Raw genomic sequence first — 13,426 nt, 5'->3', positions numbered from 1 at the left:
CAGCGAGCTTCGTACTTGCTAGTGGACAATGGCGATGGCTCTGTTGGTAAAGTCGTAGGCAGCATATAGCAAGTAACATGGCAAGGCATTGCATGGCATGGCATGCAGTGGGTGGAATGTGTGGAAGGGGGACGGACGGGGACTGGGACCGGGATTAGGATTGGGACGTGGATTGAGACCGGGATGAAGGTTGAGGGGACGGGATGGTGGAAAGACAAGGTCCCCTACTAAACAGCTTGAGCCTGAGTCTGAGCCTGAGCCTGAGCCTGGGCTGCTGAGGCGGATCGGAAGGTAAGGCAGGTAAGGTGAGGAAGGGCATGGATGGATGAGGTTCCTGGAGCGGCGACAGGTCCGGCCAGGATCTGGGCAGGTACAGAGGGAACGCAGACCAGACGGGCTGCGAGGGAGGAGGGAGGGAAGGTCCGGACGGACACAATACGTAGGTGCCTACCTACCTTGCCTACCTTACCTCCATGCCTCTGTTCCTTCCTTCAGTCACCCAGTACGGGTACCTTACTGCGTAATAAGGTAGCTCTGGCCGTTCTCACTTCCGTATAAGTAACTTCAGAACCTACTTACGCAATACGAATACACCCGCTGAGGTCCATAGGCATGCAAGAAAAGGGTACCAGGTTCATCTGTTTTGGGGGACGCTGGCCCCATGTTCTCTTTTTTCTTCTTTTTTTTCCCCTTGGTCTTGTCATTCTGCCCTCCGGACCTGTCTGCTTTCTACCAGTAATCGGCCGTCGCTTCACGGCCTTAGCTCCGTTGAGGGTCTCGCAATATCGCGCGCCTTGTTCGCGACCTGCGTCTTCCGTCATGGTTCGTTCCCACAGGGCAGGCCAAATGATCCGTACAGTGTCTTGGCTGTAAGTCTGCTCTCTGCCGGTTGGTCGGTGTGTTGGTCTGTCCAACCAAGCTACTCCCACCCATGGCAACTACGAATACCACGGTACTTCGCCTCAACCTAGCTGAGCCAAGGTGCAGGCAAAGCAGGCACGCAGGTGGCTACGCAGTAAGTTGCGTATACTAACCTCCTCAAGCCAGACTTGCCTGCAGCCGTTGCTTCTCTTCTTTCGCTTTCCACCCTCCATCTTCATCTCCGAATGCAAATACATAAACATTACCGGCTCACGATTGTTTATTTCGCCACGGGAAACCCTCGAGCCTGCATCTCTCCCGCGAGCCATTGGCGCAAGAAAGCAACCCCATTTCGATATTCCCGGCAAGAGGGGCTGATCGGTCCCAAGTTTGAGGTGCGGTGCTGGTTGGCAAATGGGTTCGAATACCGGGATCGTTGCGGATGTAACTGTCGACAGAGGCAATTGTTGGTAAGTTTGCCGCTTCAAATGCCTGCCGGCATCGTCACCGTTACCTTCTCGAGCAGCCAGGGCATGGAGCTGATGAACCACTCAACCTCTCTCGATTCTATTGACCGCCCCTCAATCATTTGTCCGTCTCTCTTTCTACATGCAGAGTACATTCAATCTCTCAAATCCTCTCAAAACATTTGCGGCGTCCTGTGGGGAGCTCGGCCGCCATCCGACCGACGTTTATCCAAGGTTCTCAATGTACAGTCGTCGTACTCCGTGTCTGCGCGTCCGATCCTCGCACCCGCAGACAAATCATTCAACCGGGCCTCAGGCTTGCCTTGCCTCGCCTTGCATCGTTCTGCGTCGCCGTCTGTTTCTTGGCCCAGCCTCTCAGTCGGCTCGTCTCTTGTTTTCCTCCACTCGCTGTATCCAGAGTCTTTTTCACCCCTCTCACATACGACGATCGCGGTCTCCAGCCTACTGCAAAACTTGCCTGAGCCGACCCATGATGAGTCGCTGTCGGCTTATGACGCGACCGACGAGCTGTCTTCAAGGCGACGCGAGCCACCAGGCTCTTGGAACTCGGACGAGACGCAAGCTCTGTACGCCTTCCGCCTCTTATCAGCTACCCCCATGCCCTCTCGCTTCGGCCCTACCTCGCCCGTCATATCACCACAGGCCCCCAATTTTGGACCGTACCACCCTCCAACTCGCACAGGTCATGCATGGTCCACAGGGCAGGTATCCTAACTGTACGCGGTATCCGCACACGCCCCCAGACCCTGTCATCTGGCATCCAACACCCCCGGCTCATCCCAGCTTCTCCCCTACCTCGTTACATTAGCCACTTGCTTGGCTGGTTAGGATGTTACTTGGTAGCTCTTCTCATACCTCTCTGCACCCTCCGTGCAATTCCCACGCCTGAAGTCCGACGGCTATTTGTTCCAATGATGGCTACGGCAGTACCACATCAACGAGATCTCAAGCCACCGTGGACTGCGGGGGTTCGGGGCCAGTTGAAAGGAAGCAACAACCGTTGGATTTTGAAAGGGAGGGTGGTGAGCGGCCGCAGACGCACTCAATCGTCGTTGGCAACTACCAAGCCTGCCTTCCAGCCCTTCAGCACGCGCCCTCTCAGCTACTCCCCTCGTCCTTCATCGGTAGGGACTCCTGGCCGGTTCGAGTTTTTACCGCTTTATTTCCCGTCCCGAGAAGTGGAGGCGCTGGGAGGAGAGCAAGCAGAGAGATTCATTTGGACGAGTGAGTACCGTGGAGAATCAAACCAGAGCACTCAAATCCCCCCCGTCTGACAAAGTTCATGGGGTCCATGAGCCTGGGCGAGGGCGCTGGCTTGGCGTCTACGTGGGGCCGCCTGCGCAGTCTACGACCCTCTGACCGCCGGCCGCTGAGGTGAGGCGCTGCTCAGGCCAGACAAGGCTCGACCGGAAAACACCAGACGAGGTCAGGTAAAATGGACGCCTGGTCTCAATGTCTGTTCGTTGTGCTTCGTCTCGAGCCAGTCCGTCTGCTCGTTGGTCGACTGCTGACGTCTGTCACTTGCAGTGGCAGCATACCAGCAAACACACGGCATGCCGCCCCTCCTCTTCGTATGAGGCTTCAGCTAGACAATTGTTATATAAATGAGGAATCTCCTGGGTTGCCTGCACAAGAACGGCATTTATATAGTCAGCTATGCCCATCCGTGGACCGGCTGTCTTGGCTGTTCCCCCAATGCGCATGCTTGCGCTACTTGGGCCTTGCATGCTTGGTTTTCACCCGGGCTGGAACGGTTCTCGAAGCATCACGCAACTACGGGGGAATCCTTCCATGGACACTGCATTGCGACATCCCCGCCTTGCTCGTCCGCTCACTTTTCCACTGCGTACCTCAGCAATAGCTCTCCGCCACTGCAGAGGGCGAGGTTCATACGCAGTATTCCATCTCCCCCCGAACAACTGTGCCCTGCTGTGTGCGTGGCATGCTGCCGCGACCAGACCCCGTACCTAGATAGCACCGGAATAACCACACCCTCCTTACGAGTTCACACCCACTGCCACATAAGCCCACGCCCACACGGACCAATGCTCCACGTGGGCCACAGAGTCCGTGGTTCGATGCTGGGGGCCAGTCCCGGCAGAAACAAGCATGTGCCGAGTCACCGTTGCAACTTGCAGATAGCTGTGCAGGCGAGGTTGAGGGGGAGCCACAGCTACAGCTACCCAGCTGATTGAAGGGTGCTTAAAGCAGCGAGACGCGCGCGATGCCTGCATCACCGTCACACGGCGAATGGGGTTGGGCAGTGGCCAAAGATCGAGGTGGGAGCGGCGGTTGGCCTATGCTGTGTGGGCTCTTCCTATTCCTCCCCCTCCATGGACCATCACACCTTCTTAGCCCTGGGATGGAAGTCAAATAGTCATCGGCCTTCGAGACGGACGGAAGATAGGACAGGCGGCATTAGCACCTTGAATTCCATCTACAGCATGGTTGTGATTACGGTTCCTCCGCACTGCAAACCCCGGCTCGCGTTCGTGCGTCTCGGGTCATCTAACACCATCAAGACAGCCGAAAACTTTCATCCAGAATATGAGCACCTGAGGCGATCTCCCAGATGTCGGCCACGGCGAGACGAGAGGGGAATGCTACACGTGTTGTGAGGGGTTCCAAGTCGCGCAGTGAAGGCTGCAAGCAACTATGGACACGGAGAGTTCGAAAATACTCAAATGTTCGCGGCATGAACTGCATCTACATCATGGGTGTACCATGGAAGATTGGTACGCGTGCCCGTTGCTCGTTCGCCGCGCCGCATGAGCTGCGTCTGGCCAGAAAGTCAAGACGCTCCCAACATCAGCGAGGTCGAAGGAGCGTATTCGAAGTAACGAAATCGACAGCACATACACGCAGATGGAAGGAAGAACACGAAGAGCGCCTCGCCCATCAGGCCGTCACTACCCATGCCATACTTCATGACGGGACTTCTCCTAGCCGCACAAATCCCGGTCGATGATATTTGAGTCTACTCAAGCACCTGTCCCGTCTGCCGGATTTTATACCGCCAAGACACAGAGACAGTACCCGGGTCTGCGTTCACAGCAATACGCACACCTTGAATCGACATCCCCCCTCCCCCAATTTAACTACCCTCAGACCAATTCCTGGCTTCGGTCCGGTTCGGTGGGGAGGAGTTCATCCTCCTCGCGAGTCCCATTCGTCCTTGGCCCAGCGGCCAGAATCCTGATCCTTGGATTTGGTACCGAGTAAGGGCATGTTAAACCAAAGCAAAAGTACTCAATCAAGCCTTCTCTGTGCAAGATGCATCCATCTCCCCATGCCTAGCAGTACTCAAGTGAGCCGGCGACGGTCGTTCTCCGACGCCCGACGTGATCAAGTCAGGCCGACTACGCCAACCTCAGATCCTCCTCCTCATGAGACGGAGACAGAATTCGATTTCAGAGCTGTCCATCGGCCCGCTGTTTCGATATGCTCGTACCATGCGCGTCAGGAGCAGCACGGTTGGCCAAGCGGCTCATGCCTCCGAAACGAAACCTCTTCTTTTGGATGGGATGGAAAAGCCGGAACCGCTGCCCCATTCCCAGGCTTCCCGGTCCATCTGTTCCTCGTTCAATGTCATCTTGCTTGTTAGTATTTTACCTCCTCGGCCTCCTATCCTCCTCCCACGACACGACTCGACTCAATTCGACTGACTAACCGTCGGCTGCCTCCCGTGTGTACTTGTCGTCTACCTTTCCACTCGGCTATCGTCGCCAGCATATCTCGATGGGGAAAGGTGGCCTATGTCAGACCAAGTCTGCCTACGTGTCTGTTATGATTGATGCTGCTATATTAAAAGCCATTTCACTCAGCGTTGAGAAAAACTACCCTTGTCAGTGCTTTTGCCTAGGTTGGGCAGTCGGGAATATCCATTGTGACGAGGCGGCGGGTGTGGCAGCCCCCATCGTCCTCATGTTGAGAGAGACTGGGAGCGACGCATACTTGAGTGCGGAAAGTTGTTACTCTCTTCTCGGCCGGCCAGCACCAGCCTGAGAGCTTTACACGCCATTCCGTCGTGGGTTATGAGGCGCAATGATGAGTGACGGTAGAGGCACAGAGAGAATGTGCGAGGCCCAGACCAAGATCTAATCATGCATCTAGTGCCGTCACTAAGGTGGTCAGTGCAGAGGCTGAAAAGGGTGATGAGTGGGTTGAATTCACATGTGCTTGCAATCTGCCTACGTCAAGCCCGCACATTGAATCATTTGTTGTTTCTTACTACCGATGTGCAAGTACTTGCCATGTTTTGTCTTCCGGACTGGATCGCTGCCAGCTTTCGGTTTTTGTTTCTCCCGTTCGTTGCCTGCGGGCCTCGGCCCCAGGTAACTGCGTTATGTAAGCTGCATGGTTCAAAAAAAAAGAGACTTTTCGAGACTAATTAATAGGGTACTTATAGCTATACTACTACGAATCCTCCTACACTTAATACTACTATATCTTAGTTAATAAAACTATCTACTATATTAAAATTCCTAGTATATTTAACTATACTATATCTAATACTTAGTATAGAGTACTATTATTAATAGTAATTAGTATAGTTTTAAGGTTTTACTAAGTTTAGTAAATTACTACTTTATATTATATAATATTAAGAAGAACTATATAAATACTTAGGAAGTATATTTAAATATTTTAGTAGTTATTTAAGTTATTTATTATTAAGATATTAATACTTCTCTTAAAACTAAAGTAGTAATTAAAGAAGTCTTATTAGAAACTAATATAATAATAGAAATTTAGAGTATAATTAGGGTTATTAGTAATATTATTATATATATTAGTAGTATTATATTAGTTAAGACTAGGAGCTATTAATATCTTAGTTAGTATATATAATAGGGATAAAGTTATAATACTATAATCTTTACCTAGCTTAGCTAGTTATAGCTATACTAATCCTTTCCCTTAGGGTTCTCTATAACCTTAGGAGATAAGGCTAAATAGCAGGATATCTATTAATACCTTAAAGCTTATTAGTAAAAAAAAAAATCTCTTTCTAGAACACTAAAAAAACTGGGTAACAAAACCAAAAAGTTTCTCCCGTTCGTCCCCTTTTCCCCCTCTTTTCTGACCACCACGGCTATCTGCTCGAGTCGTGTGGCAGGCAAAGCTGTACGGCACATACATACCTACGCAAGGTAGAGACGACCACGTATTTGCCCTTCTATCCAGATGGACCCTGGGCAGAGCAGCAACAACACAGACCTTGCCAGATATTTATTTTTTGGTTTGCTTACACTAGAGATGCGTGAAATAATCACGGGGCTCGTCTGGCTCATACTCTCTTCTTCTGTCATGCTCATGTGTACTAACAATGGGAGGATAATTATTACTTAGATTCCATCTAGTCCCGAAACGCCCCGGAGCTCATTTGAGGCCTTCGTCGAGCTCATGTTGAATGACGCCGGCCCGTATCGATATCATGCTTCGCTCCCATCAATCCATTTCTGTTTCGCAGTTGAAGTTTATGTACAGAAATCCTTGCCTAAAGAAACTCCTTTTTTTGCGTTGTTCTTCGCTGATGCCCGTCATCAAAGCCTCCTCGTGACAGGAAGCACTTTGTCATTACTTACTCCACTTGTTCCCATCGTCGCTCGCGCAGGGGCTTTTCCTTGTTGGCTGCGGCTCTGCTGCCATCCCTTTCTTCCTTCCAGGCCCAATACTCTGCGAGACGTGTCTCGGCGTAAGACGCGTAGTCGAAATCGATCTCCGAGATGACAGCTTGGATAAGCGCCCAGATGCCCCAGTAAAAGCCTGGTACGCCACGAAACAGGTCTACCTCGTCGTTGAGTTTCTTTACTTCGGTCTCCAAGTCGATGATGCTCTTGCCAGGCAGAATCTTATAGTAGGCGCGGATGTACTCGTCGATGAATTCACGACGCTGGCTCCGGCTAGGCAGCACGCTGTAGTCGCAGTCAAAACCGCCCCATTCGGCGAAGTGGTTGGCGATGTCGAATGCAGCTGGCGACGGTGTTGCGTACTCGTAGTCGATAAACGTGACCGAGACTTGATCCTTAGCGCCACTCGCAGCGTAGGTCGTCGGTAACACAATGACGTTCCCGCTCAAAAGATCGCAGTGGGCAAACACAAGCTGCGAGTCGGGACTGTTTAGCCAACACCATTCCAGAGAGCGAGTTAGGTGAGAGTTTCTTACCCCATCGACCCCCAATCCAGGGCGCTGGCTAAATTCATTCACAAGCCATTCCAGTTCGTGTTGTAGCTTGTCCTGTCTCTGTCTCTGCTCTAATGTATCCGTGGGCAGGGCCAATATCCATTTCTGCATCACGGTCCAGACATTCGGGGTTGGCTTTCCGGGCGCAGCATTCTCAATCATCTCGTCCCGGTCTAGGTGGCTGTGGTCTCCATTTTCCTTGGCGGTGCCGTTCTTCGATGTCGGGTGCGTCAGGCAAGGGACAGTGGCGTGCCACTGAGCCAATCTTCTGGCAACGGCGGTGTAGATGGATGGCTTCCTGAGGTCCTCGGGGGCGGTAACGCTGCCTTTGACGAAGCGATAGAGCATGCCATTCTTGAAGCGAGCAAGCAGCTCGGGTGCCAAGCCATACTTCATGAGAAGCTCATGGTTCTGGGCCTCGCGCTCGCGGTCAATGAGAACTGCGGTTCCATTGCCATAGGCTCGCAGCAGTATGGCCTCCCTGTCCACCTCCTCCGTGGACCACCCTTTCCGCTTATTGATGGCCTTGAGCAAGGTGTTGGTGATGCCGTCGGTGAAGCGAACAAACTCGATCTTGTCATCGGCGGTGTCCCAGTCTGGTCGAACGGTCAGGATCAAACGAGTGGCGGATTGCCGAGAGTCTTCGCTGTCGAAGGAGAGGGGGAGGAATGGAACGTGGGCAGACGTCAACCCGTTCGGGTGGCCGTTGCTCGCACCTTGGGTCATGGCTGGACCGTCAAGGTTGTTGGTAAAAGGAAGAAACGTCGAGAGCCCAGACAATAGCGGGAGGGTAGCGGGAGGGCAATGGCTACAGGGTGACCGGCCTTCGAGGGTGATGATCTACGACAGCTATGTAAATCGTCAAGGTCGAGCCAGGTTGCGCTCAGTTCAACGACAGATTGCGAATAGGGGTGTTGAGGCGGTCTGAGATAGGCAGGGGGTCGCAAGGGAGGTCGATGATTCGAGGGAGGAGCCGACAGTAGGCGGATGTGGTAGGGGCCAGATTGGCAGAAAACGAGCCAACAATTCGAATTGATGGGGGCGTGAAGAATCGAAGAAGAGAAGAGAGAGGGGGGGAGGATATTGAGACTGGGAAGAAAATCCAGACAGATTGACAGGGAAGGGGCAGGACTTTCAGTATTAAAGTCGAGAACCAGTTGTCGTCTTTGGCGCGAATCGAGTCAAGCGGAGCACACGACCTATTGCCTTCCTCGTTGCGGAGCCGAAGATCGAAAAAAAAAAACTCGTCGCTGAGCCAGGTATTTTATTGAAGATGAGTTCTCGTTGGGGGTGTGGTTTTTGGCGGTGGGCAGTGGCTATCCTCCTTTCGTCGTCGGTCAAGGAAAGGAAGTAGACAATGAAGTAGCCAGCCAGCCAGTCAGCCAGGGAATAGCTAGTACTGAGATAGCGGATTCCGTAGAGTTACAGAGATGCTGAGAGATGAAAAGGCAATAGGCAGGACATGTGAAAGCCACTGGGGCCGCCACATTTTCAATTCAGGGGACTCTACTGCCCGTAGGCGGGGGGGGTGGATTTCTTGACCCGTGGCAGTGATTGTAGGTACCGACTGCTTACCTAGGTAGTGCCCGTCTTTCATGTGTGTTGCAGCGACCCCAACGCCAGCGCCAGAGCCAGATTTGCTTAGGGGCGCAATTGATTCAACGATCCCGTATTTGTTGGCCTTTGCGCTGGACGCGTGGCACGAGCGTCAGAGAGACAAGCGGGTGGGCGTCGGGGGCGAGGAGGGGTCCAAGAGGTTCTCTCTCTCCTCTCCCCCCTGGCTTTCTCTTGTTTGCTCGTGTGCGAGAGTGTGCTCTTTTCTTTACCTTATTGGAACGGTTTCCCCGCCGCCACCAAAGCTGCCCGGAAGTGTTAGGTCTGGCTATTTTTCAGGGCCTTGCAGCAGCTGCTACCTGTTCTTGCATGCAGTGCGACAACCACAAGAGCCTGGATCGCCCGGGACTGGACGAATTAGACAGCCACTTGGCCATGTCCTCCCTCGGCATTGGCCGCTTTCTCCCCCGACCTGGAGGATGGATCGTAAACGACCCCCAAAAGTTGGGGCTCCCATGCCGTTGTTTCGTCATTGTTGTAGCCGAGCAAGTCTCGTCATGTCACCTGTCACCACTGCCCGCCTCAGCACGCTCACCGACTACACGTGTCTCTCCTCGATGCAGTCCATATGTCGCTGCGCTCGTCTATGTGCCCAGGCCAGCACATGACAGGAAGGAGATAAGGAAATTGGGCGATACAGGCTAGTTAGATGGTATGCATCGAAACTTGGAGATGGGGGCTTTTTTGGAGGGGGAACTCCAAGACATGTGACGGCTCTGGGTTCAGACCCGCATTAGAGGACCCTTTGACAGTGTTTCCGCCTGGGCACACGAATAAACTTCCTCGAAAGTACCTGCTGGAGCATGCTACCAGTGCTGCCCACCGCCGAAACCTTGGGAGCCTCAACCCCACTCTAACATCGAAACGGCGTTGAGCCACATGCGTTAGCCCATCCTGCGCTTCCGCCCTCGCCGCCAAGCAGCAGCCTCTCGTCTATTGGCCGCGCGCGTTTCCGCTCTTGCTTACCCGTCCATTCACGGCGGCGCATCCTAACAAGACACTATCGCATGTATAGTTGTCCATCAACATCCTCCCGTCGTTACGTACAAACATCGGATCGCGCCCAGCCAACGACCCTGTGCACCATTTCCCGTTGCAACCCTGCCGAAGAACTGCATTTTGGGAGGATGAGATGTAGATCGCCTGCTTGCCGCCTTAACTAGCGTCGAGTTCCTTGGTGTCCGTCCGTTCCAACCACGCGGCTGGAGTATGACGATACCTGCTGGAGCACTTCCCCCTCATCATTGACATCTTAGAGCCGTTTGAATATCCCTCCAAACGAGCCATCGTCCCTGTGACACCGACTTTTGCCGACATGGCGCAGCCCGTGCTTCCGAACCCGTCCAACTTTCTAGCCGTGGCGCTCGTCATCAACAGATCTCGTGATGGCCCCAATTTCGTCTTTCACTACCCGCCTCAGGTTCTGCCCCCAAACCAATCAAAGATCCACGAGCCGGCAGATACCGCCGCAGATAGCGATGACATTCTGCTTGAGCGTCTAAATCAACCCGCCTCGCTTGACGCGGATGCAAACGCGGACGATCTGCAGCAATGGACCGCGGGGGATGATCACCTAATCACCGATGAAGGCACTCAGATCGTGCCCTGGGAGCATGTGGCCGGCTTCCCTACGAAAGATCTCGCCAGCATCTTAACGCCCGGAAGAGCCTATCACAAGAAACTCTTTCAGCTGTCTCTCGACCCACTGTACTGCGTCTCTTATCCCATCCACGTGCCCGAAAGTGGTAGCTGGAAGAAAAAGAGAAAGAAGAAAGGGAAGCCGGAGAGGGCCAAATCTGTGCGGACGGAGGAGTCGGCCGTCTTGGTCGACTATGAACCAAACGAGGACAACGACGAAACGACCACTGGCGCCGACGCGTCTCAGACAGAACCAAGAGACGATGAAAAGCTCCAGCCGGAGGAGGCGGATGACAAACGCGCTTCCATGACCATGTTCAACCTGGTCTTTATTCTCAACCCGAGGAAGCAGGAAGCCAAGGAGCTCATCGACACCCTGTATCTGAACATTATTAAGAAAGTGAACAAGGCCTACAAATACTGCCAACAACACAGTGAGTTCGTGTGGAAAGAGTCAAAACGCATCTCTGCATTGAAAGATAAGGGCCGCGAAGACAGTAAGTTAAATGGCCGTCGTTTATGTGGCATCAATGCTGACACCGTGCTGTAGAACGCAAGATGAGCTCCTTGTGGAGCGAGATATTAGCAACGTCGTCTCTCGCCGCCTCCGTCCAGGACATTTATGAAGCCGTGTCTCAAAACAAGATTGCGGCTCTGCAACTCGACACGGCGGCTGGGCCTATCACACCCTCCGTTCAGATTCCCGTGCCATTTTACGTTACCGACCTCCACCAAATCGGTCAGAAGGAGTCCAGAGGTCTCTGGCTGACAACAGCGAACTCCTTCATAGGGGAAGACACCCTGGACGAGCCCGGCTTTCTGGATCGCAACTTTGCACTGCTTCTCATGGGGGATGAGAAGAAAATTATTGCTGAGCTGCAGGCAGACCCAGACCCCAGCACAGTCGCCATGGTCGAGTTTGCTCGTTTGTCAAAGCCAACACAGTCGTGAGTCGACTCCCGCCCAATGCCTCGTAGCATTCTTTTGGCAAGTCTCTGATCGGAACATAGCTTCTATCAAGTCGGCCAAAGTAACGTCCTGACGCTGAGCCAAGTGCGTAAGTACGCACAGCACTTCATCTTTTGGCGCCGCGCCATTGCAATCCCGCCTCTGCATGCTCGTGATATCTACATCATGTCCCCGAATTGTGACACTCGCAACCTCCCCAGGGCTAGTTCAGAGTGGCAAAAGACATTCCCCCTGGCGCCGCCACTGACCAACTTCCTCGCCGAACTGTCCTACGCGCCGCGGCCTTACAAGCATTTCTGCCCTAGCAAGGCGCATCGCCCAACGTACTTGGCCATGCTGGCATGGCTGATGCGTGGTGCTTGGGTCACCCAGCTCTGCACCTTCGCATACGTCATCGTCTGGCCCGAGATAATTTACGAGGTCGAACACAAGCTCGAGAGTGATGAGCTGCGTAAGGCCGACGAAACCAGCTCTCTCAGCACCAGCAGCGGGGCGCGCAGCAGCAGTTCTGGCATCTTGAACCCCGTCGACGAGCAGTCCGAGACCGACGGGGCGGCAGGGGCGCACGTGCCGACGATGAGCGAGCAGGTGGCCGAAAAGGCCCGGCTGGAGCGCATCGCGGAGAAGACGCAGCGCGAAGCTGCCGAGAAGGCCACGGCGCATGCCCGTAAGGTGCTGCCGGCGGTGACGGATCACCCGTCAACCAATGACGCGCCGCACCTGGCGCGCATGGTGCCGTACATCATTGTCGACGCCAAGAAGGCCACGGGCAAAGACTCGCTCTACCTTTCGGCCATCGGCAAGCGCTTCAAGGATCCAAAAGTCGCCAAGGCGTGGCAAGACTTTTGGAAATACTTTAATGGGCAGACGGCGCTCGAGAGAATCGCATTGCAGGAGGACATGAAACGTAAGGAGGCTTGGACCCTGTTGACAGCGATGAGCGAGCATCTTCTTTGTGTGCGGCATTGGTAGAGACAATCCTGGCTGTGATGTTCGACCCTGAATTCGTCTCGTCTGCGAGGGAAGTCTTGGGCGGCCGTTGGCAAATCTCGATACAGAAGTCACACAACTACGAAGCCCGTGATGGGTGGAGCCAAGTGCAAAAAGTCACGAGCTTTACTATGGAAATAAAAAAAAGGGGGTATCATTGTGTGGATGGATGCAGGAGGAAAATGTGAAGTAACACACACACGCCACTTACGTGGGGAGGTCGGGACGTCACGCCGAGCATGGTAGATACAAAACAGACCGGATTGACAAACGTAGGCATGTAAAGAATACCTTAGCATTAAGAGGAGAGAGAAATGATCCTTGCGAAAAAAAAAAGAGAAACGAGCTGCCTGGAATAAGATGCAAGACCGCCCGCAAGATGAAGAGAATATAAATCTTGCAAATGCCCAACCGAAGCCCCCAGAGGTATCACGACTGCCAGTAGATAAATGCTCGGTAAACCCAGGAAAGAAAAGGCAAGGAAGCAGAGAGTAAAAGAACCAACGCATACCTTTGGCAAATCCGCGTCATGTTGTTGCCCCTTCGCGCGCTTTCCGCCGTTGCCTACGTAACCGCAGATCCTGCCAACGCCGCTGCCTATGATCCAAACCCCTATGACCGACCGAAAGACGCGAAGCCCACACAAGAATAAAAGTATGAGAACGAATCACACAACGGC

General features: G+C 53.4%; 2 protein-coding genes across 2 annotated transcripts; one reads left to right on the top strand and one right to left on the bottom strand.

The window, feature by feature from the left end:
• Positions 1-6,933: 6,933 nt before the first annotated feature.
• Positions 6,934-8,262, bottom strand: GCG54_00009660 (putative ethanolamine kinase; the record flags this gene model as incomplete). The annotated part of the gene is made up of 1 exon (XM_045409600.1): positions 6,934-8,262. One exon carries the CDS (start codon positions 8,260-8,262, stop codon positions 6,934-6,936), a length of 1,329 nt encoding a protein of 442 aa, XP_045262124.1.
• Positions 8,263-10,465: 2,203 nt separating this feature from the next.
• On the top strand, positions 10,466-12,729 carry GCG54_00009659 (Nitrogen permease regulator 3; the record flags this gene model as incomplete). The annotated part of the gene is made up of 3 exons (XM_045409599.1): positions 10,466-11,285; positions 11,339-11,735; positions 11,799-12,729. The coding sequence occupies 3 exons, from the start codon at positions 10,466-10,468 to the stop codon at positions 12,727-12,729; spliced, it is 2,148 nt and encodes a 715-aa protein (XP_045262123.1).
• Positions 12,730-13,426: the final 697 nt, after the last annotated feature.

Source organism: Colletotrichum gloeosporioides, assembly GCF_011800055.1.
Source record: "Colletotrichum gloeosporioides strain Lc1 chromosome Unknown consensus_57, whole genome shotgun sequence".
Lineage (NCBI taxonomy): Eukaryota > Fungi > Ascomycota > Sordariomycetes > Glomerellales > Glomerellaceae > Colletotrichum > Colletotrichum gloeosporioides.
This window is presented reverse-complemented; position numbering and strand designations above follow the sequence as displayed.